At 32.9% G+C, this 25821-nt stretch overlaps 2 protein-coding genes across 4 annotated transcripts in view; one reads left to right on the top strand and one right to left on the bottom strand.

Annotated features, from left to right (window-relative positions):
• The first annotated feature begins 305 nt into the window (after positions 1-305).
• Positions 306-25821, top strand: part of LOC120782483 (autophagy-related protein 16-1) — a 243578-nt gene continuing 218062 nt past the window's right edge. For 2 of the 3 annotated variants that reach the window (XM_040114780.1, XM_040114782.1), the window contains exons 1-6: positions 306-825; positions 1003-1276; positions 1387-1549; positions 12750-12838; positions 19683-20071; positions 20148-20290. In XM_040114780.1, the coding sequence (XP_039970714.1) occupies positions 729-825; positions 1003-1276; positions 1387-1549; positions 12750-12838; positions 19683-20071; positions 20148-20290 (1155 nt within the window). In that variant the 5' untranslated portion in view covers positions 306-728. The remainder of the gene's footprint in view (positions 826-1002; positions 1277-1386; positions 1550-12749; positions 12839-19682; positions 20072-20147; positions 20291-25821) is intronic. The other variant, XM_040114781.1, reaches the window with a different exon arrangement.
• LOC120782482 overlaps positions 24321-25821 on the bottom strand; it is a 59239-nt gene continuing 57738 nt past the window's right edge. Inside the window, exon 7 of the mRNA XM_040114779.1 lies at positions 24321-24702. Within this exon, the coding sequence (XP_039970713.1) occupies positions 24458-24702 (245 nt within the window). The 3' untranslated portion in view covers positions 24321-24457. The remainder of the gene's footprint in view (positions 24703-25821) is intronic.

Below are 25821 nucleotides of genomic sequence, written 5' to 3'. Positions count from 1 at the left end.
GCCCAATTTAGTGAATTTGTCAAAAGTTGTTCCACTCACGTAAGTTTTCTTTGAATTGAAATAATATTTTACTTTTCTTCTAAATTTTATTAATGTTATGTTGTTTCTGCACTTCACTCATAAAAAAGTAAATAATAAATATATTTATAAATAATATTTAAAATATTTGTCACACAATCCCAATAATTCGCCACTCATGTCATGTAAACAATTCTCATTCACAATGTACACACTGATGCAACCCTGTTGTGTGGCATATCGTGCACCCAGTCAGCTGTCAAACATCAAAACAAATTTTGTGGGAACTTAACAAATATGTGATTTTCGTTCCGTAGTTTTTTTTCTATTAATTTTCTTATCAATTTCACCAAGGAGTGTTTCGATTTATACCCTATATGGTGCAAGTGCAACTCTCTGTGGTTGTTGTGTGAGGGCATAAAGTGCGATATTGAAAATGTGTTGTAATTTGTGATAATTATAAGCGAAAAGTGTGTGTTGAAACAACTGGTCTCTGTGAGCAAACGTCTTTAGCACAAAACAACACATACGACCTGCGTGAACAAGCCAAAGGCAAACTTTCACAATCAAAACAAAAAGGATCAGAAAGCAACACTGTAACGCATTCGAAGGATTAAAGCGTCACAAGTAAAAGTGACTACAAAGTGTATGTAAATTCCGGCAAAGCGTGTATAGACGCCCACCCACACACAACAATAACCTAAGCAAAGATGTCCACAGAAGAGCCGATTTGGCGTCAGTGTATCGCTAATCGCTTACGCGACAGAAATCGCAATGAAACCAGAGGAAAAGAGATTATTCTGCAAAGTAAGCAAAAAATCTGTGCAAATATTAAGGCAGAGCAAAGTTTGCAATATCAAAGCATCCAAATGGTTATTAGTCATTGTATGCTAATATATTGATAAGAATCACAAACAACACTCGCCGCTTCTATAATTAATATGCGTGGCTGTTTTTTTTTAATGCTTTCCGTTTTTATTCCAGATAACCGTTTAATTGATCAGGCTTCTCAGCTGAAAGCAGAAAATTTAAAAATTTCCGTTGAAAATGAGCAACTGCGCACAGCACTTTCAACAGGTGGCGGTAAAGATGCTACCGGCGCACAATTAGCCATTGCAGCGCTGGAGAAGAAACTACTGGCACAACAGGAAGAATTGACTGATTTACATAAACGTAAAGGAGAAAATTCTCAAATGATTGTTGACTTAAATCTCAGCGTGGAGAAGCAGAAAAAGCAGATAGCGGAAAAGGATCTAATGTGCGTATTCGTATCTAATTTTACGATTTATCTAACCAATTTTATTACACCCATAAAAGGTAGAAAACAAATTTGTCTAACATATTTGTGTTTGTGTGCATTTTTTACAGTATTAACGAACAACGATCGGCCAATAATTCATTACGTGCAGAAGTAGAAATGTTGAAATCCAGCTTGGATCAGTTAAAGAAACTTAATACGACATTGCTAGATGAACATACTGCGCTCCAGTTGGCGTTCAGCTCTTTGGAGGAGAAACTGCGTGGTGTGCAGGTGAGTATCGCATTGAAGAAAACGTTTGTGCGAAAGGCAGTTCAGTTGTTTGAACGCATATTTGTAGGCATCAAGATCGAATTACTTAATTCTATTTGCTCGCAGCAAATAATGTTTATAATAAATACACAAAGCGGCAAAATATTAATGGCAATAGCGGGGTCTGCGAAATTGCTACTTATACATCTTCTTATGTAAATATGTATGAAAATGTTTGAATCTCAAGCACCGCTTAAAGCATTTCTGTAAATAACCGCGTGATTCATAGCAGTTACATATCTCCGCTTGAGCAGTTGTCTGTTTATTAATAGCTATGTTTTTTATTAAATAAATATAATTATAAAATACGTTTTATAATTAATCTGTAGTGAAATGATTATCAAATATTATAATTTCTAATATTTAATTACGTTTTTTTTGTGCTTAAAAACACTCTGTAGTCTCATTCAAAATTGTTCATTTTGAAATCCACTTTCTTTTGTTACTTTTGGGTGTTTTCGAACTCTTTATTTTCAAAAATTATTTTCATCTTAAAATTTTGCGTTATTTTATAAAAAGTCCGTTAAATCGTGTGTATTTATTCTAAATTGTTAATATTATTCTCCACTATATTGAAAGTGACCCGATAAAAAAGGTGAAATATGTGCTTGCCTCGACTTAAATTATTTCATTTGTGCGATTGCTGAGTAAAAAAATTAATATTTCGCGCATACTCGCTTAAAAGTGCTTATTGCCTTCATTACTTGAGTCATTAGCAACTACATACATTTTCATAACCGATATGGTTGTGAATAAATTGAGTTTTCAATCATTAAATTATATAAATATGCATGTATGTGCATGGAGTTACACATGTTTGTATGTATGTATTTTCTTTAATTTTTGTTTAACAAGTCTGCACAATAGTGCCCCTTCTACAGCTCGTTAGTAGCAGCGTCAACTTATTATATCGCCTCATTATTATTTATGATACTTTTATAACCCACGCTGACGCTTCGCAATTGATAAGTTATCAATATGTATGTATGTACATACGTATAATTTTTAACGTGTGTATGCATATTTTGTTGTTAGATATGCTTTGACGCTTTCACTTTTTTGTTCATTTACAATGGAGCACTTGGCTGACAGCTGATAAAATATCACCATTCATATTAATGCATGTACATATGTATGTATGTAGTTATTTCGTTATTTTCGTAGAAGCGTGTTCGTATACATAGTGTCAAATTAATAAGCAATCATATCGAAAGCATAATCTCTATATCAAAACAGCGAATTATTTGGCGCTTGTAGTGGATGGCCTGCTTGTTTTTGGCGTTGATTAATATTTTTTGATTTATGCAAAAGTTTATCTCGTAATCATATTGGTGTCTAATGACTGATGTGCTGTCGATTTGCATAGCGCTTCATTTGCATACCGTAGTGCTGTCGTGAACTTTAAAGAAAACGGTCGAAAAGGAAATTTTCAAAAAATGGTTATCGGTTATCATAGTTAGTTGAAAAATGTTAGAAATATAACGATTTTTTTCGACGAAAAAATAATCGTTTAAAGATCACTAGTTTCGTGTTTAAAAAAAGTAAGGCTTGTATGGAATTCTAAAATCTTGTAAGCTGCTGTTGTTGTAATGCAAAAGGCTCTCTTTCGAAGTTTTATCCATATTATTTACAAAAAAAAGGACTGTTCATGAGTAGTGTTCCAGCAAGTTGTTTCACTCCAATAACACCAGCTGCCGAAAATAACCTCAAAAATATTCTTATAGTAAATGTTTCAAAAAATTATAATACATGTTTCAGAGAAGCTTGTAAAACGTTAAAATTCAAGTTTTTTAGCTAATATTCGATGTACTGGCATTCGTTTTAGAAGATAACCTCAAAAATATTACAATAAATTATAAAAAATAACAGTTTTGAAGAACTGACTTTCAAGTTTGTTCTAAATTTCCCATCAAATAACGTTCAATTCAGCTCTGAACCGTTATAAATATATCAGAAAATTTATTATTTTCATACAATATCTGGTTTAAAAACTTGTTATGTCATATTTTGAACGAAAATACAAATTTTCAAAACACTATAATATAATTTGCGCTTCGAAAGTTTAGTTTACATAACGGCATGACCCAGATTCATCAACGACGACGACAGACTTTTACCCCGACAGTCGGGTCTACTTAATCGGAACGGTGCCGGATTTTTATACGGCCAAGGACTGTCAACTCGGCAGAATTCTGCCGCTACAACAACAACAGCACGAACTTTTACCCTAGCAATTTCTGTTTAATCAGATATAGGAAACAATAATAACATCTAAAACAATATATTTGTTGCGGAACACTTTGAGGTTAGGTATTCGTATTTTAAAGAAATGAAATTTGAAAATAATTTATCAAGTAGTTTTAAGCTACACCGTCAATTTGAAAGATTTTGGGCGGTAGATATGTTACCGCTACAACAACAACAACAGTTGACAGACCGTGGCCGCATATAAAACCGCATTTTGTTGCGGTGGCGCAGACCGATTGTTATAGTAACGGACTTTTACTTGGAATCAAAAAGCCGCTATGCTTTATCCAAGACAAGCTCTGAACATAGCGGTTAATGAACCTAATATGTTTTGGGCATTTCAATTAAAACTAATTTGCACGAATTAATATTTGTTGCTGCTCTGGCGATTATTGCGATCAATTAACGCATGTATGTATATGTGTATATACATATGTACATTACTGTTATGTTAATTACTAAAATGTATATTAAAAACAAAAAAACTTTACTTCGGCTGCAACGAAGCTATAATACCCTTCACAGGTACATTTCTTATAGCTCAAAAGGGAATAAAAAGATCTTTATTTTGATTTTGGTTGGTCAGTTTCTATGACAGCTATATGCCATTATAGTCCGATCTGAAAAATATGTATACATACATATGTATATAATAATAATATACTATATTCTATAATAATCCGATTTTATAAATTTCCTCGGAGATTGTACCGCAGTCTTGGATTATCTTGGAATAGATTATAATTCCAAATTTCTTGAAGATGCATATCTTATCAAATATAAAAGTTTTCCATACAAGGACTGGATTTTGATCGATCAGTCGTCTGTGAAGCAGATATGTATATGGAATAGTGGTTGTTGTTGTTGTAGAGGCAGAATTCTGATAAGTTGACAATTCTTGAGCGGATATAAAAATCCAGGTCCGTTTCGGTTACGTAGGCTCACTGTCATGGGAACGTATGCCCTAGTGGTCCGATATCGCCTGCCAGCGTTTTGAGGACAAAACAGCGTGTGCAAAATTTCAGATTGATATCTCAAACATTGTTGACTAGTTTGCGTAATACAAGCAGACAGATAGGCATGGCTAAATCGACTCAGTTCAACATGCTGATCATTTATAAATGTACTTATACATATATTTTATAGGGTTTCAAACTCAATATATCCTGCTTGGGGTATAAATGTACATACATACATATATGCATATTAATTTTTCATCCTTTTAATTATGCTACATAAAAATTTACATATCTACATACATACATACATATAAGTATGCTTACCCCCACATTTACTATAATGTATGCTTATTCATGTGTTTTTATGTTTGTATGTATTTATATTATCGTGTATGTAGTATATATTTATATATTTATTTTTGCGCCGTTATTTTGCACATTTATTGCTGGCCTTACAATTTTTTGTAATTAACAGCTGTACAGCTGATTTGGGCCGGTCAATGAACTAGTTGTTGTTGTTCTGCCACTTTCTTCCGTATCTCATGCTCATGCATCATGCCAAATCAGTAACCACCTGTGAACAAATGCATGAATGAATAGTTTTTTTTTGCTGAGTGTGATGTTTTTTACACATATGTATATATATCTGTACATATGGACGTACATACATACATATGTTGAACAAGCGTTTCCATGTTCAACTGACAAATTCGATTCGTAATGAGTTTTCGTAAATTGCTTATGCCACCAAGGGCAATGAGCCGTCGCCGGCTGAAAATGAAGTTTTCAATTTTATAGGCAATATCAAAACAAAGTATATACAGGGCGATAGAAATGAGGGAATTGCTACGTTAAGTGAGTGTCTAGGCTTGGGGAGTTTACTTTTAAGTTATAACACTGCAGTAATTGTTATGTCTTTGTGCCAAAAGCGGCATATTAAGGCCACACGCAGTGTGACAGTTGAAAAAAAGGTGATCTTTTGGAAATGAAAAAAAAAAATACCGTGTAATTCTTTTTTTTTTTTAATTTTAAGGGAAAAGTATACATATTTTAAAAATACGCAGTAAAATTTTTAAAGAAAATAAAAAATTTTTTCCGTGGTTGATACCTAAACAACAAGAAAGAACATTAACTTCGGTTGTATCGAAATACATGATGATGTGGAGAGGGAGGGATATCTAGGGAGCAGGATGCTTCTAGATTATAAGGTCAGATTTGGGTGGCAAGACCGTTGGCACAATACTCCTAACGGTCGAGTGATTTACGAGTACATCTGAGAAATTAGGTTTGTTGCGGGTAACTCAGTCTTCAGATTCTGTCTGAGTCTGGGTTTTTGGCTCGCGGATTGGGTGTATGTAATTACAGAATGCACGATACACTCGGACAATAGGGATCTGGATGGACGTTTAGATCTCCACTAGTCGGAATACTGTACAGTTAGGATTGTTTGCGCGTGAATTATTTAGGCGAAGAAGGCATTTAAAAGAGAATCAGGGTTAGTTTTTGTATGAGAGGTGTATGTATGGGACCAACCCCTGGTCACCAGTCCAGAACAGTATGTAGGCTCAACTGGTAGTACTTTCGGATACGAAATCTGACCGGGGATTAAATTCTGGTAGAAGCCCTCGGAGTTCGCTCCAATCTGCTCATGCCGACTGGCCCCTCAGGGAGTATCGTCGTAGTAATGGTTAGAACGCGAAGAAATGACACTTTGCCAGTTGAGTGCGGAGTTGGATTGCAACTGGGTGCCGGCCGGGACCCAAAAAACGGCAGAAATTTTAGATGGGCCTTGCACCCTACCAAGGTGATTAGTGTGTCCATTCCACACTGCTACTTGCTACTGAAAATGCCTGGCATCTAGCTCATTCAACGTTTGGTAAAAAACTGGTTGCCAGCTTTCCAGTAGCTTCATTATTACCAAAAAAAAATTTCTTGCTTTTTTTCTATTTTCCTTATAAATTTGCATCTGAACCACCCTTTTCTACTGCTCTATAAGCGGCGCGTTTCCACTTTGGTTGCATATCGGTTATTGGCCCTCGCTGTCTAATGACAATTAGCAGCTAGCACTCAATTGTAGTAAGTGAGTAAGTGAGTAAATAGGTTTGGCATTCAATTATGCATATCTGAAAGTATTTTTTAATTTATCTTTTTATTCTTATATATTCTTCATTAGGGTGGTTATAAAACAAGATTATTTTAAGAAAAAACTAGAAAACTGTAGGGCGAAGAATCTTCTCGTCACAATTAATAGCTCACACTAAGAGAGACTTTCTCAGAGGTGTCAAAGAACATATTTTTCAGTAACAAACAACAAAATAATCACTTTTTTGTCCCACCCTAATAAACATACATACTTAAGCACATGCATATACATATGTATATTTCTCTACTAGGCATTGAGAACCGTAAGTTTTCTAATTAATTTCTCGCTTTTGCCGGCAACACTGCTGAGTTTTTACGCCGATAATTCCATACTGCAATAAAGCTGCCGGTATCCCTCCTTGCAGCTGACATCATAACAGAAAAAAGTGCACACACTCTGCAGAACGGCTGATTATTAGCTTCCTCACAGCTACTTACATATATTGAAAAAATGTCTTACAATTCAATAAATCAATATTTAATGCAGTAATTCAAATACATTACGATTACATAAGTGAAAAATTGTTCAAACCAAATCTTAACTGTTAATTATATTAACTTCCTGCTAATTGACTATTTCAAATATATTATATAATACTTATGACAACTTGAATTCAAAAACCTGCTCAGTGAGAACGCATGCTTATGGTGAGCGAAGCAGTCACAGCTGAGAAAGTCAAGAAAATTTTTATAACTTTAGTATAATTCTTATGCAAATTACATTCTATGAAAGAATGTGCTATGCTCGCTAACAATTAATCTTGGCCAATAAATTAAAGACTTTGTATGAATATTAGGACGGGTCGCTGAATAGAAGTAAATAGAAGTAGAAAAGAAATAGAATAAAATCTGATTAAATTATTATTATTAATTAAATATAATTAAGTTACAAAAACAACAACAACATTTTTTGAAAATTTTGCATAATAAAAAAATTATAAAATAGGAAAAAACGTTAGCAGAACCAAAATTTAAGGAGTTACGTGGGTTTAATCGGGCAAAAAACAGCGTTTTTTCAACAATTTTTTCTTATACATATAAAAACTGAAATATCTTATTACAGTTTTTTATTGTTACAAACATACACTATTAACAAAGAAATTCTGAAATTAAAAAAAAAAATTTTAAACTCGGCCATTGCGTCGCCATTTCCGGTGACCCCCGGAAAAAATGCGTCCGCTTTGGCAGCATAACTCCTTACAGGATCATCTAGGAAAGTGAAAGAAACGTGTTTTAGTGTTAAAACCTTAACTTAGAGCTTGGACAAAGGAAACAAATTTGCGAAATTGTTTTTTGTTTTTTCAAATAGTAATCGAAAAAATCCTTCGTTCAAGTCTTTAAGAACTGTATCTCAAGTAGTTCTCGAGAAATCTTGCCATCCGACTTCAAAAACACAGTTTCGAGAAAAACGCTTTTAAAGACGGCGCACTTAGCCTAGCTAGCCTCGAGCGCACAAGTTCTCAAGGCTGTATCTCCGAAACTATTACACGGATCAACTTGAAAATTTAGTACAATATGCTAGAGGTGTTGTAAATTTTTTGAGACCCCTATAGCCATGTAAACCCTTAAAGAACTTGATTTTGAACAGTCAAATGAGCATCTTCTTGGGAAGAGAAGGTTGTGTGCAAAATTTCAGATAATTTCTCAAAAACTGAGACTAATTTGCGTATATACTGACAACATTTCTTAGAAAAGCTAAAATTTTAACGCAAACGAGTTTTTCACTTTCTAAAAAAATTGTCGACCCACTCTAATGCTTAATATTGTATTGAGTACATACATAAATTTAGCGCTTACATTCCCACTTGTTGATGATGAACTTGGATAAATTCCAACTCACGCGGTTGCATTAAATTATAGTCATACATTTTAATTAATAAGTAAATTTACGCTCAAGATTTATTTTTAAGAGCTTGATAACTTTTTTAAAAAAACGCATAAAATTTGCAAAATCTCATCGGTTCTTTATTTGAAACGTTAGATTGGTTCATGACATTACTTTTTGAAGATAATTTCATTTAAATGTTGACCGCGGCTGCGTCTTAGGTGGTCCATTCGGAAAGTCCAATTTTGGGCAACTTTTTCGAGCATTTCGGCCGGAATAGCCCGAATTTCTTCGGAAATGTTGTCTTCCAAAGCTGGAATAGTTGCTGGCTTATTTCTGTAGACTTTAGACTTGACGTAGCCCCACAAAAAATAGTCTAAAGGCGTTAAATCGCATGATCTTGGTGGCCAACTTACGGGTCCATTTCTTGAGATGAATTGTTCTCCGAAGTTTTCCCTCAAAATGGCCATAGAATCGCGAGCTGTGTGGCATGTAGCGCCATCTTGTTGAAACCACATGTCAGCCAAGTTCCAGTTCTTCCATTTTTGGCAACAAAAGTTTGTTAGCATCGAACGATAGCGATCGCCATTCACCGTAACGTTGCGTCCAACAGCATCTTTGAAAAAATACGGTCAATGATTCCACCAGCGTACAAACCACCAAACAGTGCATTTTCGGGATGCATGGGCAGTTCTTGAACGGCTTCTGGTTGCTCTTCACCCCAAATGCGGCAATTTTGCTTATTTACGTAGCCATTCAACCAGAAATGAGCCTCATCGCTGAACAAAATTTGTCGATAAAAAAGCGGATTTTCTGCCAACTTTTCTGGGCCCATTCACTGAAAATTCGACGTTGTGGCAGATCGTTCGGCTTCAGTTCTTGCACGAGCTGTATTTTATACGGTTTTACACCAAGATCTTTGCGTAAAATCTTCCATGTGGTCGAAATAACACAAACCCAATTGCTGCGAACGGCGACAGAATCGACATTTCACGGTCTTCAGCCACACTCTCCAGAAACAGACGCAATATTCTCTTCTGTACGCACTGTACGCATTCGTGTGGTTGGTTTAATGTCCAATAAAGTAAAAGCTGAGTGCGAAACTTGGTCACAATCGCATTAATTGTTTGCTCACTTGGTCGATTATGTAGACCATAAATCGGACGTAAAGCGCGAAACACATTTCGAACCGAACACTGATTTTGGTAATAAAATTCAATGATTTGCAAGCGTTGCTCGTTAGTAAGTCTATTCATGATGAAATGTCAAAGCATACTGAGCATCTTTCTCTTTGACACCATGTCTGAAATCCCACGTGATCTGTCAAATACTAATGCATGAAAATCCTAACCTCAAAAAAATCACCCGATATTAAAATTACTGTCTGAGAAATATTTTTGAAAATTTGAAATGTTAAGGCAAGTGGTCCAATTTGTACTAGTTTCATAACTAGTACTTGAAAATTAAAAAAAAAAAAATATAATACTTTTAATTTATTACTTTCCATTCAATTATACATATTTGTATGTATATGTGCGCCCATACTAAATACATACAAACAAACAAAATGTGTGATATAGGAAAATAATAATTTCTCACTGCTGTCAGACTCACTTTTCATTTCACAATATTTGCGTGACATTGAAAATTGATGCTACAACTATGAATAAAACCATACGTTTACAGTTAGCGGTGCGCGTTTAATCAAATTGCTGACAGCCGTTGGTGTGGACGAGGCATGTAACACCCACCAGAAACATATAGACAAATATACATATATATATACGATACATACACACATTTGTATGTGTGTACGTGTGTTGAAGTTTATTTCTGCGCATCGCTTTGTAATTTATAGGGCTTTCAGAGCCAACACATTGAGTGCCAGCTAACGATCCGAAACCCATCAATGTCCAGCACGCGATTATGTATGTATGTAGCTCTTCACTTTCTTCTACTAAAGCGAGTTGATACATTTATATTGCTTTCGCTGGTGTCTTTTATTTTTAAATTCTCTTCGCAGTTTTATTTTGATATTATATACCTTAGTAAATATTTACTTGCTATATGGTCTCCATATGCACGTATACATAAGTGACTGATTTAGTTGAGTTTATTTTTGAATGAATTTTAAGTAGCGAAAATCTGTCTATTAAATTTATATACATACCTAATAAAATTCCCTAAGTGACAGTGCAAACCAATATTGGATATTTTTGTGTTTTTAAAGAATTTAATACTATTAAAAATTCACAGACAAAAATACCCAGTGATAAATTTCATGTGTAAAGAGCAAAATGACAATAATATCAAAAATGTTTATACCCTGAACGGGGTTTATTTAGTCTGCTACGAGATTATTAATACCCTGAAAAAAATGATGGGGGTTCTATAAATTATGTGTATATACTGACGTGGCGAGCTGAGTCGATTTAGCCATGCCCGGCTGTATATATGCGTACTAGTTCCTCAGCTTTTGAGATATCGATCTGAAATTTTGGATCAGTTCATTTTCCCCCAAGAAGCTGTTTATTTGTTGGAACTGACGATATCGGATCACTATATCATATAGCTGCCATACAAATTGAAGGATAAGATTCAAGTGCTCGTTTGGAAAAAATTTCCTTTTGATGAGCAATCTTTACCAAAATTGCCATGGGTTATTATCCAAAGCAAAGGGGCAATCTCCGAGAAAATTGTTCAGATCGAGTCACTATAGCGTATAGCTGCTACTACTTTTTTTTTTTGCATTTATTTTCACTTTTATTATTTTTTAATTTTTAAGTTTTTGTACATTTTTTAAATTTTCTTAATTTCTTTAAATTTGTTTTAATTTTTTTAATTTTTTATTTTTCAATATTTTTATTTTTTATTTTTTTTCAATATTTTTATTTTTTTTTAATTTTTTTAAATTATTTTTTTAATTTTTCTTAGTGTTTTTATTTAAACATTTTTTTAATTTTTCTTAAAGTTTTTTTTATTTAAATTTTTTTTAATATTTTTTTTAATTTTTTTAATTTATTTTTATTTTTTTTAATTTATTTTTTAAATTTATTTTTTATTTCCTTCCGTGATATGGTATAATTCGTTGGCTATTGATCGATTGAAAGTTAAGTAAAAAATCTCATCGACCGCTTTCGGTGGGGAGCACACACACCTATTTTCTACCGGCATTTGTTAATTAATTGAACTTATCAAAGCTTTGTTGCGTATCGTCGAATTATTTGCACTCACGCACAACCGCGCCCACACATGTGCCAAAGGTTAGCTTTCGCCACATACTTACATACAAACATGTCTTTGACTGCGCAGGCTTTTGCATACTTTTACCTATATTCATACATAGCTATAGCCTGACCGCGGGGTCCATCAGCTGACAAATGGCGCTCAATGGCAAAATAAACAAACTCTTAACCAATTGACCAGCAACCCACTGACTAACCTAGTCACCGGGACACCAGGCGTCATGTCAAAACGTACCTACATACATACAAGCATACTATATATATTTGTTTATGTGTGTGAATTGACTTACTCAGCACATTTTCCGTTAGATTTTTCACTTGCACGTTCTAAAATTGTTTCAGTATTCCACTGTGTGTGCGTGTGTGTATGCTTTGGTCGTGCCTCTCGTTGCCTCCAGCTGTTTGGTTGGTAGCTATGGCCTGGCAGTTAGCTTTTCCGCTGCATTCGTTCGTTTTCGTATTTTACTCGCCTACGACGCGTTTTCACACTTTTCACGGATTATTTTTGAAGATTTTTAATTTTTTTAATTGGTGTTTAGTCTGTCTCTAGACAGTTTAAAAAAATCTGCTAAAAATAAAAAAAATATTATTAGTGTTGTATTTGTTATCAACGAAGCTGGAAAATTAAACAAAAATATAATTGAAAAAACTTAATTTTATTCCTGTAAAATTCTGAAAAATTGCAAACAGTGCTAAGCAAAATGCGTAAGGTGTTTACTAAACGTATTTCTATTTCCCTGCAGGACGAGAATCGCTGCCTTCTGGAGCGTTTGATGCGCTACAAGTCGAAGGATGCCGACAAATTGAACGAGGAGAACGAGAATTTCCTTAGGTGAGTTTGTATGGTGTGTGAATTGTTGTTATTGTTCTTGTTTTGTTGCTGTTGTTGTAATATAAAACAATCGAAAAAATTCTTCTTTTTTAAAAAATGCTAAAATTTATACAATTAACTCTGTGTTTTTTGAAATTTGCTTTTTAAAAAAATATCTTTCTTGATTTCTTTTGTTAAAAAAATTGTATTATATTTAAAATTGTTGCAAAATAAATGAAAAAGTCTACTCTTTTACTGATTAATGATTTTAATAACAAGTAGCGTTTCATTGATTTTTTGTAAAAAAATATTTTTCAAAAAAAAAATTAATTTAAAAAAGTTTTCAAAATAATTAATTAAGAAAATATTTTTTCAAAATTCATTATTTTAAAAAATATTTTTCAAAAATAAATTTAAAAATATTTTTTCATAAATAATTATTTTAAAAATATTTTAAAAAATAATTAATTAAAGTTTTCAAAAATAATGAATTCCAAAATATTTTTTTAAATATTAATTTATAAAAATATTTTGCAAAACTAATTGTAATGTTAAAAAAATATTTTTTAAAATAATTAACTAAAACAAATACTTTCCAAAAATAATTAAAGTAAAAAAAATAATTTTCAAAATTAATTAATTAAAAAAAATATCTTTCAAAAATAATTAATTAAAAAAATATGTTTCAAAAAGAATTTATAAAAAAAATATTTTCCAAAATTAAGTAAAGTAAAAAAGTTTGCTCGAAGAAAAAATTCAAATTTCAATTAAATTTGCTTAAATAAAATTAATCAAAAAAGTAGTATGTACTTTTGCCAAAAACAAAAAAAAATATCAAAATATTATAAAAAAATAATTACAATAAAAGAAAATCACTTTTTTGGCTCTTATCACTTGGTTGATGGACACATTGTTTCTCATTGTTTAATATCCTATCTAATCACTTGCGGTTGTGGGAAAATAAAAATACAACTAAAGCGTCATATAACAGTGTCTCCCGTACATTTTTATAGCAAACAAACATTTCAGCCAAACAAAAAAAAAAAAATAAACAAAAACTAATTAACTTTCTAGCAACATAAATAATGCATATTTTAATAATAAGCAAATTCACCAACGTTGTACGCGCGCCATTGGCAACATGTGTGTTGGAGACAAGAAAAAAAAACAACTCATATGGAATGTGGTCTCATGTGGAACATGTGGAATGTGGTCTCATGTGGAACATGTGGAATGTGTGGAATGTATACGTTTTATGCTCGCTCGCCCGCTCTCTCTCTCCCTCTTTCTCTCTCTATTGTTTGTTTATCATACATTTACTGTATTTGTTGCATATAAAACGGTTTTATAAGTATACAGCAATACATACGTACTTATATATTTATCAATATTCATTTTTTAGCATTTATTTTTTGTGCTTATGTTTTGTTTTTTGTTATATTTGGAATTGCGTTTATTGTGTCATAAATCGTTTTACGCGTCACTCCGTCCTTAAATCTTTCTATTATTGTACTGATTGGCCGACGAAGCTATTTCTTTATACAGACGAAACAAAAATAATATTCAAATGTTGGTGAATGCGAATGATTGTTGCCGAGCAGCAGAAAAAAAATAAATATAAAATAAGTATAATATTTTTTTTCTTTGTTTTGTTCTCTTCGTTACTTTCCAAGCCCTGATAGATTTCGGGTCGTAAATTTTGTCTGAAAAAATTAAAAAAACAGGTGCATTTTTCAAAAAAAAAATTTCCTTTGTCGGCGATTTGTAGTATTTCATTTATCAATTTAATTAATTAAAATTTTGAAAAAGCTGGCAGCGCTATTTAAAATATTTTCGAAAGCCAGTTTAGTTTGGTAGCATATTCAAAAATGTGCATGTAAATTATACATATTATAATAAAAATTTGAAACATGTTGCCATATTCTAAAAAAAAGAGTATCGGTAGGAAGTATTCTTAAAACTCTTTAGCTTAAAAGCTCAATTTAAATTTTTTTGATTTATAAATAAAAATAAAAAACCTTGAATTTTTGAAATAAAAATTATTTTATAAGCTTTATAAGATTTGATTAACCTAAAAATTTTCGACAATTATAAAAATTTTAAACAGGTAGCCACTTTTAAAAAAACATTATTAATTGAAAGTGTTCTGAAACCTCTTGAGCTCGATTTATCTACATATATTGTTAATTTATAAATAAATAAATACTAAATAAAATTTTGAAATAGGTGGCAACACGTTTAAACATTATTTTCTACAGTCAAGCTTTTTAAAACTCTTAAATTTCTTAGACATTTTATATTTTATTTACATCCAAACTTTTACCGAAAATGAAAATTTGAAACAGATGGCAACATTCCTGAAAATATAATCCATAGAGAGTATTCTTAAACTTTTTTAGCTTACTGTAAATTTTTTGCCTTGTCAATTTAGTGAAAATAAAATTTTGAAATAGGTGGCAATCCACTTAAACATTATTTCTTATAGCCTTTTTAAAACTTTTTAATTCCTTAGTCATCTTATGTATATTTTATTAACCTTAAAATTTTCAACGAATATTAAATTTTAAAACAGGTGGCAACACCAACTTGAAAACATCTTAAACCCCCCTCAGTTTCAAGCCATAACGTAATTTTTTTTATTTTGTCAATTTAATGAAAATAAAATTCTGAAATAGGTGGCAACCCACTTAAAATTATTTTCTAAAGTCAGCCTTTTTAAATCTCTTTAATTTCTTAGGCATCTTCTATTTTATTAACCTTTAAATTTTCAACGAATATGAAAATTTCTAACAGGTGGTAACACTCCTGAAAACATTAGCGATAAATAGTGCTCTTAAAACTCTTTATGCTGAAATGTAAATTTTTTTCATCTCATCAATTTAATGAAAATAAAATTTTGAAATATGTGGCAACCCACTTAAAAATTAGTTCCTGCAGTCAGCCTTTTTAAAGCTCTTTAATTTCGTAAACTTTTAATATGATTTTATTAACTACAAATTTCGCACTAATATCAAAATTTCAAACAAGTGGCAACCTTTTCAAATATTTTCTGTAGAATGTACTCGTGAATTCTTATTTTCGATTTTACTTCTTATTATACTTCGACCTTTGGCTCACAATTAAGTTACTTATATATTTATATAAAATCTGGTAATGCTCAAAATTTCTTTTTACTTTTTATATTAATTAATTAAGTATAATACATATTAATTGTATTATATATATTAATTAATTTAGAAAATTGGCATTCAAGCAAATTGCTTCAACTTTTCTTTCGCCATTACAAAATTTCCCCCGATTCCAAAAATAAAATATTTATGGCACATCGACAAATGTGTTTTTGATCACATTATAAATTTAGTTCATAATTATTTGTTGATTTCCTCCCATTTGTAGCCAACAAGGTTATTTTTAAACAAATACCTATATAAACATGATTTTTGAGTTCTCTCCAACATGTAATTAATTCTCAAAATGTGTGTCCCTTGAATTTATTTATTTTTGACGCTTACAAATTTTCAATATTAATATTTTTGAAATGACTAAAATTTTGTGCCATTTGTTTACGTTATAAAGTACAAGAGATATTTGAAACACGAGGGCGGTTCTTTAAATACTTACTAAATAAAAAAAGAAAAACATCAATTTATTTCTCAAAATAGTTTCCATTTAGTTTGATGTACTTCTTCGCATCCGTCTTTAAAATACTTTTCCTGGAGGTCGACTACCGTCCAAGCTTTTAATTTGCAATCTGTCAATCTGTATAGTTACCGTACTGCCAAGCGGTCGTTGATTTCATTTTCCCAAAAAAACTGAAAATTGTATTTTTTACAGATATTTTTACAAAATATGAAATTTTCAGTGAAAATTTCGCGATATTTTCTTCTAAAAAACAAAAATCCTTCAACCAAGTCTTAAATAATTGCATACTAAAGACCTGTTTGAAATTTCGTGAAGATCGGTTTAGTAGTTATCAATAAAAAGCCGCGTTTTAAAGACTTAGCCTAGCTAGCCTCGAGCGCACAAGTTCTAAAGCCTGTATTTCCGCAACAATTACTCGGATCAACTTGAAAATTTGGGATAATATTCTGGAGGTCTTGTGGAATTTAATAAGAAAGTAGAATATTTATTTTTTTGAAAACCGTAAATTCATGTAATCCCTTAAGAAGCTTTTTCGATCAAGCATCGGTCTATATTGAGTTATGTAATATTTTGTATACACCGAACAGGTTTGGAGAGTCCAATTCTCTACAATTTTTTAATGATGTTGATTTATATGCCCCCTAATTACGATACAAATTTCAGCTGTAAGCAGTAAAGATGCCCCAGCTTCCATATTCGCCAAACCTGGCTCCGTGTGACTTTTACCTTTTTCTAAAAATAAAGCGAACCTTAAAGGGTTCAAGATAGTTCGCTAATAGGCTAAAGGCCAACACAAAAATCGAGTTTGAAAAGTGTAAGACGAATGAACAAATGTGTTTTCTTTGAAAAAGCGAAAAATCCCGTTATTTTTTGAACACACCTCGAATATCAAGTTTAGCACGAAGTTTGTAACACCCAGACGGAAATGTCGGAAATGAACTGATGCCAAGTCCGTCTGTCTGTATATACATATGCGTACTAGCCCCTCGGTTTTTGAGATATCGGTCTGAAATTTTGCTCACGTCCAAAGAAGCTGCTCATTTATAGAAACCACCGATATTGGATAGCTATAGCATACAAGTGCAGTGCAAATTGGCCGATTAAAATTCAGTCCTTGTATGGAATTTTTTTTATATCAAGATATCCTCACGGAATTTGGCATAAATTATTTTCCCAGGCAACGCTATTAATTTCCCAATCGGACCACTAAAGCCCTAGCTGACATTCAAACTGACCAATCGAAATCGAGATAAATATATTTATAACTATGCTCTTTTCTTGCTATAAGAATTACTGAATGGTATTATTGCCGAAGTGCAGCTGAGATCAATTTTTTTCTTGTTTTATTATTATTCTAGGTTATGGCTGACTAGAACTTTATGAGTGAGCTATTTAGGCCACTGTAAATTGCTAACTGAAAGAAAATTAGTTATTATAGTAGTTCAAGCTCAGACATTTAAAGAACTGTTAAATTTTCGCGTATATGAAAATATTTTTTAGAATCCAGTTAAAGTACTGTGTGGTTCCTGATTTTGCTCTTTTTGACTTTCATCCCAACATACACTCGTGGCCACGCAAACCTTACCACTATACTTTCTTAACTTTTTTTTCGGTCTTTTTCGTTCGTTCGGAATTTTTTTTCAGTTTGGCTTTTTTATGTTTTTAGTAAGTAGTAAACTAAATTATATTATCTAATTATAATTATAGTTTTTAATTTAATAAGTTTAATGAGTAAGACACAAAGTGGCTTTTCTGTGCTTATAAAAAAGCAGCCGATTTTGTTTTTAAAGTGATAGACCCACTAAACTTCGTGTTTCAATTAAAAAAAATAAAATAAAATATTAATTTCAATTATAGTGTAACTGAAATTAAATTAAAAAAATATAAATATATAATTTTTTCATTGCATGTCAGTTAAAAAAAATTTAAGAAATTAGGGCGGTTCTTAAAAAAGAAATCGGTAAATTTTTGGACCGCCCTTTTTTTAATATGTACTTTGTCGGTATCGTTTTAATCTAAAATTAAAACTAATTTTGAACATTAAGGTGGTTCTTAAAAAAGAATTTTGAAGTTTTGTGGACCACCCTACCTAAGCAAAAGCAAATTTTTCTTTTAAAATATTGGACGTGAAGCTTTCCCTCTGCGTTTTAGGACCACCCTAAAATGTGCATTACTGTATTAATTTAAAAAATATGTTTAGTTTTTCCCGCACGTGCTCAGAGTCTGCTTGAAAACATTTAGCCTATCATACTCGTATTTAGCGGCTTACGGTTGGTAATTGGCTTGGTATTGGTACTATTTTATAGACATGCCATAATTATTAAACACCTATTTATCATTGGCAAGCGTAAATATGTAAGTATATAAGTATGCATATGTGTATATATGTATGTGTGATGGGTGCGAACTTGGTATGAGTGGCGTATAATTAAATTCAAAATAAAAATTATAATTTATAGTGCTAGAAAACATAGTTGCATACCTTTTCATGTCTGTATGTATATATGTATGTATGTGCATGCCAACAACTGCTAGCATGCGTGGTTGTGTGCAAGTCTGTAAGTATAATTGCATGCGCTCATTTCATTGTTATTTTTATAATTTATCACAATCACTTATTTGCCTTTGATTTCGAAAATAATAATATTCTGATTTAGCGCTAACGTTGTTGTGAGCCATTTGAACACCTCATGCCCCATTCATAATATTGCCAATGTAAACAAAAAATCGCAAAAAAAAACAAAAACAAAAAATTAAAATTAAAAATTCACAACTTAAACGCACACACACACAAGTAAAAGTTATTTGCATCCGTCTCGTAAAATTCGCCTGCGTCATTTTGACATACTGACATTTCGCCTCACGATACTCACCACCAGCATTCGGTGCGCTCTTCATCCTGTCACCCATGTACCCAACGCTTAATGGCTTTGCTACTTCACTCCTCAAATGCAAAAATAAAACTAAATCTGTGAATACAAAAACAAGAAGACTAAAATGCAATATTGCAAAAACAACAACACCAGTAACGTTGATGATTGCCAAAATGCATCAAAACACCACCAAAAACAAAATAAAAAGAGAAAACTCTAAAAAAAAAAATATTTAAAATTATAATTTTTTGTTTGTGTATCGAAAAAACCACTATTTTCCTTTTCTTCTTTCTTTCTTTTTGTTTTCGAAATCATAAACAAATTGTGCACTCCCACTTTTAAATATCTAGAAAACGACTGCCGTCAATTTTCAGAAAACGTTCGGACAAATTGAAACGTGATCTCGAAGACGCCGTCCGCGAACCCAACTCACAGCATCGCAATTCGGGCAGCCCCTCACAGTTGGGCGGCGACGACGGCGATAACATCTCGTTGACAGCTGGCGGCAATAACGGTGCAGTCGGCGGCATTGACTATTACAATCTCGATGAAATGTTGGGTCCGCTGCATGAGCCCAACTTAAATCCGTGTTTAGTGTCTTCCTCAATACCAACAACAATATATATGAAATTCGAAGCGCACGACAATGAGTCGCATGCGGTGCGCTGGAGTCCGGTCGAACGCCTCGTGGCGACCGGCGGCGGCGATCGCAAAGTCAAACTCTGGGATGTGGGGAAAGGTAGGCGCTGTTATTGTAGCACACCATTTGTTGAAAATAACAATCATAATTTATTTAACACTTTTGTCTTTGACAGTGGCGCAGGAGCCGCGCGCAGTTTTGGGTGGCAGCAGTGCCGGCATAAATTCCGTGGATTTCGACTCGACTGGCACTTACATACTGGGTACCTCAAATGATTATGGCGCGCGTGTGTGGACGGTGGCGGATAGTCGTTTAAGGGTAAGTGGAAATGGTGAAAATAACGTTAAACACAATGACAAACCGTCTAACGGTGAAAATGCTGACAATATCGAAAATAACGAAAATGGCAATGTGCGTCAGTCTGTCAATCAAAGTGAGAACCATCAGGACGTTATTGATGGCAAAAATGCGCGCGCTGCGCAGGGTAACTGTGCTTTGGATAGTCTAATGCTAAATGTGGACAGTCAGTACTTTGGTAGCTGATTGATTTCTAAGCGATTATTGATTTTGTTGTTAGAAATAAAATGAAATTTATGATTTGGAATTTTTTCACCTGCCACTTACACGAAGCTCAGCTACTTTTTGTTGTTAAAATTAAGTTTTTTTTTTATTAAATAGTCTCTATATACAAATAAATCTAGAAGTTTAACAAAACGTCCCACTTACGCTTGTAAAGTGATTGAGCCTTATACATATTTTTTATTCACATACTTACTTTTATATACATATATAATATATATTCATAAATATTTTTCTTAAGAATATGAGAACTATATTGTTAGAGTTTATGTTAAGATAATTGTTTGAATAATATCAGTTGCAATCTTGAAAACTAAATTTTTACACGACTAAAGTTTTACTGAGCGGGTTACAAATGTGGTAATTGCATTGCAATTATGGGACTTAAATTGTAAAAATTATATGAAATATTTATCTTTATACATCGCAATGAAGTACGAAGCCAGCAGGTCTCCTGGGTAGTCGAAAAAGTCTTTTCGTATCACATTGTGTTATACCATACAGTGCTGGAAAGGTGAGATTTTAAGCTTCATTTTAAACAAAAAAAAAATTAAATTCGAGGAAGTTGAAAAAAAGTTAGATCTGTACAAAAATAAGTGAAAATAATGAAGAAATTCGAATTCGAAATTTTTTTGTAAAGAAGGGAAGAATGTCACACAAGCCCACAATGAAATTTGTGAAGTTTACGGAGACGATGCTGTATCAGTTCGTGTATCACAACAATGGTTCGCTCGCTTCCGTTCTGGAAATTTTAAAATTTCGATTTACACTGATGAAAGTTTTACAGTGATGGAGTAATGTCTCTAGGAAAAATAGCAAAAAGTGGTCGACCAAAATGGTACATATTTGTTTATTTATTTATTATGATACATAAATATAAAATAATAAGTAATAATTTGGTTATAAATACGAAAAGACTTTTTCGATTATAATTTGGTCATACAAGTGTTATGTAACGTATACGCCATGACAAATGAGCTTGTTTGCTTTATATTTATACATTTCTCAGCTTCTGCCCACGCTGCATATAAAAGGTGGTTCATTTTGAGGTTCCCTACTTTTTGAAAGTAAAAACACAGAAAATTCAAATTTAATGGGAAATGTTTACCACCATTGGAAAGAACATTCCTCGACATTTATTTTTGAAGATTATCCTTTTCAAATGTTGGCCGGGTTAATGCCTCAGATGGTCCATCCGTTGAGTTTAATTTGTCCATTCGAGCATTTCGACTGGTAACTGGCAAATGACCCCCGCGATGTTTTGCTCCAAGGCCTGAAACGAAGATTCAGACTTTAAATATCCCCACATGAAAAGTCTAACTAGTGTGACATCACATGATCTTGGTGGTCAATCGACCGGTCCAAAACGTAAGATTGTCTGCTCACCGAAGTGAGCAATAAATCCATTGATTGATGTGATGTGTGAGAAGTAATGTATTATTGAAACCAAATTTCGCCGACATCACGAGCTTAAATTTCAGATAACAAATATTCGGTTATCATGACACGATAATGGTCGTCATTGACTGTTATGTTCTCACCAGCATCATTTGAAGAAATATGGACCGATGATTGCGCCGGCCCACAAATCCCAGCAATCCGTTGTTTTTTTCTAAATGAAATGGCAGCTCTTGAATCTCTTCAGGTTGCTCTTCGTCCTAAATGCGGCAATTTTGCTTACTTACATATCCATTGAGCTAAAAATGGGCTTCTTCGCTGAACAAATTTTTCAATCTTGGAATTTTTCAGGAGCTCATAGAACTAAGCAAAGAATCGCTTGGGAAGGTCAAGCCGGTTCAGTTCTTGCACAAGTCGTTCCATACGTCAATCCGAGTCCAGGTCAAAATATGGGGGGAGGGGGGTGGTTTATTATAAAAACCAACGATATAACCTCCGAAAAAATTGTTCATATCGGACCAATATAGCATATGCATACATATTTGGCATAGGAACTGAAAGGTCAAAATCAAGTCCTCGTGAGCAAAACTTTTTCATTTGATGAGATATATCGAAATTTTACGCAGCTTATTTTCAAAGGCAAAACTATAATTTCCTAACAAATTGTTCTTATCGGAACTCTATAGCATATACATATCTACCATACAAATGGCCGATCAATATCAAGCCTTTGAATGGAAACTTTTTTGGTGTTTCGTTGTTTTCTGTTTCCTTATAGCTTTTGTGCAGCGACTCTCTTCTTGTTCATTAATTTTATTTTGGCAATAAAACCACACACAATTTAATATTATTTTATTTTATTTATTTATTAATTTTATAAAAAAAAAGAGTACAAAATGTGAATTGCTTAAAGAATTGTTTATGACAGTTTTGAAATTTCACACCAATTTCAAATCTATTTTCACGCTTAGCACAAAGAGGCGTGGTTTAGGCAATAACTGCACTTTTACTGCGTTAACTAAACATATTATATTAACTAAACTGGCGGCCCACCACCACCGCCATACGGTTATACATATGTATGTATATATAAGTATTTCGATATTATAAACTAAGGCTAGAGACTACGAGAATAAATTATATAAGCAGAATTTCATTCCAAAAATTTGAAACAAAAGCAAAATCATTGTAATTAATTTAATAAATGAAACATAAATAATGCTTAAATTTTGTTATTGCCTGATGTGTGTTAGAAAAAAGGACAAGTGAAAAGTCGAGCTTAGTGGCATACAAATTACGCGTAATTTTCTCCTCCTCTTGCATAACTAAATTAAATTATATTGCATACAGTTATATTAACTGTGTAACTTAAGCGTTAATGCGTTATAAAAAATGTGCCTGCGTGTGGGTGTGGGTGTGTGTGTGGTATGTGGCGCAGCTGTGTTTATTTGTGACTGTTCTGATTGTGGTATGTGTTTATTTATGCATGTGTGTGTGTGTTGCTTTGTGGCTGTTCGCTTACACTGCGTTTATGGGTGTTTCGTAAAACTAGTTTCTAGAACTATTGATTGGATTTAACTACTTTAAAATTCTCAATAAATGCAGCAACTCTACAAGCTAAATGGGTTTTCATGTCTTCAATTGCATTTACCGTTATCTTAGCTATATATGTATGCATAAAATCTACTTAAGTTTAAGTCTCGCTTGCGGCGCAAACACGCTGTAGCTTGCAAGCCGTTGTGGCATCGTATTAAATTTCCTTAATTGGCTGCACTTTGAATTTTGCAATTTCCATAAAGAAAATTAATACGAATTTTTAACTATCAGTCGTCCTTTTTTCTGTTTAAAAAACGCATTTTTCCTATGTGTATGCATGTGTGTGTGTATAAATATATGTTTTTTTGTAATGTCTTATTGCTTTCGATTTTCGCTTAAATATTCCATTGCAATTGAGTCTGTTTCATTGCACAACTTAAAACTAGGTTTTTAGACTATTTTTCTTCTTCTTCCTATATTTTCTTCGTTTCGTCGCCGTCTTCTTTTTTCATATATTTTTCATAGTTTTTCTTGCCTATTTTCGCAATAATAATAAACTATTCATTACTTCAATATTAGCCATGTGTATTGTTATAATATTGCCAATGAGATTTACTATCCGGCACCATGTGAGTTTCAACTGAACGCACCTCGAATATTAAATCGAATATTAAATCTGCTAAGCAACGCCTTTACTTCATTTTCGCTTGCTTCCCTTCCTTAATGGCGTTCATCGTTATAGTTTGCGTCATATTGCATCAATTAAGTGTTCTATCACACCCTCTAACTACTTGCGGCAAGAATATTGTTTTTCTTCCTCAGACTCTACCCCCAAACCAACCAACCAACCAGCACTTCGCCTCAATTACTCAATAAATCCTTATAAGGTGGTTTATCGTTTGTTCTCTTCGTATCTATTTTTCTTCTTTGTTGCCTTCTTTGTGTTTTTCTGTTCTCATTTCGCGTACTCGTCTAGAATTGGCGTCCATGTCGTCCTGCGAAACCGCTATCATAGAGCTTGCATAACGATTCCGATCGCGCATTCGGCACACTGGTCACCATTGTCGAGCCGCCATTGTGTGAACCATAGCTGGAGGCGCTGCTGAGTCCCTCGTTGCTGTAGTGTTGTTGCTTTCGGCGTCGTTGGTGCAGATAGGTCCAGATGGCAATGACCGCGAGTTGTGCCAGCAAGAAGACAGTGACGGCAACAATGAGACCTGTGTGGAGAAAAGCAAAAAATTAGATTTCTTTTAAAATAAAATTTATGTTTTGTAAAGTCGTCAAGGCTCTGTCCGCAGTGTTTTAAAGAGCAGGTTCGGGTACTTAAAAATTTGTTGCAGCTTCATTAGGGTCTTCTCAAATTTTAGATTTTTTTCTTAGATTTAGTTCAACACAATTATTTAGCTCTACACAAATTTCGATCAAACTCATTTAACACACACTATAAACCCTTCAAACTTGTCACTAAAATTTGATGGTACCACGATGCTTTGATTTGAAGTTCCGTTATTTAACTACTAACTAAATGTTTAATTTAGTCATTTTTTTTTAAGAATCAACCGCGTAAAGTGTTTTATAGTAGAACATTTTCCTATTAAAATTCTCTGGTTTCACGCGGTCATTTTGCACCTTTCTGAGTCATATTCATTAATCCTTTATAGCGACACAATCCTTTTATGTTACATTCCTCTTGCTTAATCTTTTTCATTGTCCTGCCTTCCAGACGATCTCGATTGATCAATTATGTCGGCCAATGCTGTGACCTTAATAAAACCAGCCTATAAGTAGGCTTTATTTTTCTCATCTTTATGATTTAGTATAAATAATTAAGTATTGCCTACATTTAGGGTGCTGTTGCCTCTGCTTGAATAGGTAACCAACTGATGGAGTAATTTGAGTTAATTTGAGCATGAGTCAAATTAATTTTTGGTGAATGTTTAAGGGATTTTGAATTTTAGCTAATTTTAAGCAAAACCATCTACACCTACCTCTTTTCGTAGGTGCTTCTCAAGATCAAAGGAATCAAAAAATTAAAAAAAAAAAAATTATTTTTGACTTGCAAGTGGATATACCACTGGCTCGTTAAATTAGCAGTTTTCCGCGGAAACATAAATACAGACCTTATACTAAACCTATATTATATACTCCGAAGAATATTCTTCCCGAAAGTTTTAACCCTTTAGCATTGTTCTAATGACAGTTTTTGCTCGAAAACTGATCTTTTCACCGTAAATTTTTGAGGATTGAAAATATTAAGAAATATTCTTGAAATCTTTCATTAAAATTCGTTAGAGACAATCATGCCCTGCTTATCATAATTATCTTTATTTTTCACT

Source organism: Bactrocera tryoni, chromosome 1 (assembly GCF_016617805.1).
Source record: "Bactrocera tryoni isolate S06 chromosome 1, CSIRO_BtryS06_freeze2, whole genome shotgun sequence".
Lineage (NCBI taxonomy): Eukaryota > Metazoa > Arthropoda > Insecta > Diptera > Tephritidae > Bactrocera > Bactrocera tryoni.
This window is presented reverse-complemented; position numbering and strand designations above follow the sequence as displayed.